This window comes from Triticum dicoccoides, chromosome 6B (genome assembly GCF_002162155.2).
Source record: "Triticum dicoccoides isolate Atlit2015 ecotype Zavitan chromosome 6B, WEW_v2.0, whole genome shotgun sequence".
Lineage (NCBI taxonomy): Eukaryota > Viridiplantae > Streptophyta > Magnoliopsida > Poales > Poaceae > Triticum > Triticum dicoccoides.
Genome location: NC_041391.1, coordinates 387,626 through 391,280, shown reverse-complemented (window position 1 = coordinate 391,280; position 3,655 = coordinate 387,626). Strand labels below are relative to the sequence as shown.

The 3,655-nt window shown below is 50.0% G+C and overlaps 1 protein-coding gene across 1 annotated transcript; it reads right to left on the bottom strand.

The window, feature by feature from the left end:
* Positions 1–780: 780 nt before the first annotated feature.
* Positions 781–2,494, bottom strand: LOC119323745 (tyrosine N-monooxygenase-like). The gene is made up of 2 exons (XM_037597453.1): positions 1,571–2,494; positions 781–1,422 (listed from the first exon to the last, which is right to left on the bottom strand). Exons 1-2 carry the CDS (start codon positions 2,492–2,494, stop codon positions 781–783), a joined length of 1,566 nt encoding a protein of 521 aa, XP_037453350.1.
* Between the last annotated feature and the right edge of the window lie 1,161 nt (positions 2,495–3,655).

Genomic DNA, 3,655 nt, shown 5'->3' with positions numbered 1-3,655 from the left:
GACCATCATGGTGCATCCTTGCCAAGGTTGGCTCAACTTGTTCTCGCAAGTGAGCATCACTAATGGAGTTGTTGCCGAGTGACTCTTCTAAACCTCTTAGAGCTGCAAAGATCTCTATTTTTTCGTCAAATTTATGATTCGGGTCGTCATGTGGGTGAAGTAGGGGGAAACCATATCCGTTCTAGGCAGTATTTTTCTATGAATTGAAATATAGAGCAGATGGTGAAGTAGGGGGAAGATCCTGATGGCGATCTCATAAATTGAAATATAGGGCGGATCGATGTGTTGAAAACAATTGATGGCGTGTAGTCGATCGTCCTAGCTAGATAATTCAATGCCATGGATTTTGGTGTGGAAGTAGCGGAGGTCGGTGCCGTAGATATTGGGTCCCAGAGCTTTATGTCCTTCCCGGTGTAACTCCAGTTGACAATCGTGATGTTAGCGTGTTGATACATTGGTAGACCACACATGGAAAGTAGGTATGGAATTACCACAAGATGTGGGGTAACACTACCGTCTTTATTATTCAAGAATATATGTATACAATATGGTGCCCCTATCCCAGATATATATAAAAATATAATATGCCTTTTTGAGTAGGAGAGCAACTGTCCCTATCTTGCAGGAACGTGAAAGACCCCCCAAAATACATGTATACATTTGTGGTGTGACTCACACACAAGTAGAAATTGACTAAGCGGAAAGAATAACATGAATAACAATTGTAACGGTATACCCATGTCGATGTAGCTCATTATTGGCAGCAACATATTAACTTGTTCAACACTGGCCAGCGGGGTAGAGATGTCCCATCAGGCGTGGTTCGGCGTGTAGCACAAGCGGTTTGGCTAGGAATAAATCGTGCTCCGACTCACTGAGATCGACAGATGGTACACCGGTTGGCTTGGTCCACGTGAATCCCTGCAGTAGCCGTCCGAAGAGCATTACGCACATGGCTGTGCCAAGTGACGCCGCCACACACCCACGGCGGCCGGTGCTGAAGGAGATGAACCGTAACTCATTCTCCGTGAGAGTGACGTCCTTGTGCAATGTGGTATTAATATGACGCTCTGGCTTGAATCGTAGCGGCTCGTCCCAGACAGCTGGGTTCCGGCCGAGTCCCATACGGCTGAGGATGACATGGCTGCCCTTGGGCACACGGTAGCCGGCGACATTGCTGTCAACAAGCGCGACGTGTGGCACATTGAAGGGCGCGACAGGGTGCAGCCGGAATGCCTCACGAATGCACGCCTTGACATAGGGGAGGCGCGGGATGTCTGACTCTTGCACAAGCCGCTCTCGGCCCACCACCCGGTCGATTTCCTCCACCGCCTTCTGCATCACCTCGGGCATGTTGGTCATCTCTGCCAGCGCCCACTCCACCGCGTTGGATGGGTTGTCGACGGCAGCAAATACTATGTCCTGCACCATCATCGCATGCGACAGATTAATGAATTTATTTATAATTTTTTGCAAACGGTTTTTCTTTCTCTCTTTTTGGCCCATGGATATGGGTGGCGTGCGCTTGGACTTGCATGCATTACGTGTATCAAAATGGTTACGTAGGTACCTGTGACTGCGCTTTGACCTCCTCGATGGTGAGAAGAGGGTTCCCCTCCGCGTCCTTGAGCGTGATGAGCACATCGAGAAAGTCCTCGAGCTCCTCCCTCTGGCCGGACTTCCATTGCCGCCACCTTTCGTCAATGACCGTATCGTGCAGCCGGTTGACCGTCGCATTGGCCTCCATCACAATCTTCTCGTGTCCGTCAAGGTCGAGGCCGATGCCGCGCAGCCACGGTAGGTAGTCGGAGACGCAGAACGCGTAGAGGAGCCCTAGCGAGGTGAACACAGCGTCCATGTGCTCCACCTCCATCGCTCCCGGGCCGCCATCTGGTCGAGGCTCGCCCAAGTACCGCCGGCCGAAAACGAGCCGCCGGATGACATTGTCGCAGTAATGCCTTGCCACGTACCTCACGTCAACGGCCGAGGTCGGCGCGGTGGCGAGCGTGTGGACATAGCTTGTGAGGTTGTCAGCCTCTTGGGCGCGCTGGTCGTGGAGCCACCGGTGCCGGGAGGGGCAGATGATTTCCGAGGTGAGTACACGGCGCATCTTCCTCCATTGGACCCCAAAGGGGGACAGCACGGCGTTCTTGTACCCGCCGCTAAAGGCCGATGAGGCGAAGGTGAGCGGGCGGGACGTGAAGTTGGCATCCTGCTTCTTGAGTACCTCGCGTGCGATCTTCGGGCAAGTGATCGGGATGACGAGGACGCCACCAAGGCGGATGCAGGCGATTTCAGTGCCCATGTCCCTCATTAGCATGTGGATCCATCGGAACGCCGGCTTGTTGAGCATCATCTCCGGCAGGTTGCCAAGCAGGGGCCAGGAGAATGCACAGCCCGGAGGGAGCTGCGTCGCACCATCGCACATGATCTTGTTCTTGGGCTTGGGCATGAACATAAGGACGATGAAGGCTAGCACGGGCAATAGCCCCATCCCTGCTAAGCACAACTGATCCATCGGTGCAAGCACAATTTTGTTGAGCCCACAGATCAAACTTGCCACTAGAAACTTTTTGTCCTCCCTCCCTCGGGTTGCACGCTCATCAATATATAGCTAAACGTTTTATGCATCGCATGACTACATTAGTTATGTTAAGCATGTACTAAATCTAGTACAAAGTTGGGTCATTTATTTTAGGACGGAGGGAGTAGTATATATAGTGTCCGGACGGAGATGGATACGCACCTGCCACACTGGCGTAGCGGAGGCCACATATCCTTCTTGTGCAACTCTTAAAATACTACTACTAGCTGTATCAAATTATTCTAATCGCACGACATCTTATATCTTATATCTTATATCTTATATTTACTAATTGGAGGCACCATACGAGGCTCTACATTAATGCTCAAAACTAAATAAATTGTCCGTAGGATCTCCAAATTAATCATCTATAACCGTCGGATGAGGTACCTTAGGAGTCCTTGGCTTCTGTCCCACGTGTACCTCATCTTTTTAGAGAAAAAAAAAACCAAGGCTGCTGTCTCACGTGTATCTCTTTTTTAGAGAAAAAAAACAAGGCTGATCATGTCCCACGTACACCTCTTCTAGAGTTAAAAACATCTACCTTACACACTTCTTCCTCCCCCAATCCTTCCGCCCGAGTAACAGATCGCTAGCGCGGCTCCTCATCCGGTCCTCTTCCTCCTGTCCAATCCGACCTCTTCCCCTTGTAATCTGCAGTCTTCAGGCAACAAATTGTCTAAAGTGTTCCCACCAGCCTCTTTCCAATCTTCTTCCATGTTCGATCTCCAATACCCCAATTCCCAACGAAGACGCAATCCATGTTGGCTGAGGAGGAGGTCGTTCAATCCCCTCAACTTCTATATTCCGAGCAAAATGCAATTCACCTTCGAAGATACAGTGCAGGAGGAGGCACATCAAATAGTGTTTGGATCAGATCGGACAACCGCCTTTGTTAGCGAAGCTTCAGATCGAGTGGAGGTACTATGAGCAGACATACGCTACACTATTAGGGTTCATCGTCGGCCACTCCTATCGTCACAGTGTAGGCAAGTAATCCGTTTTCTTTAAATCTGTGATATTTTACCGCCCGTTCAATTAATCATGTAACTCTAAATAAATCTTATTAAT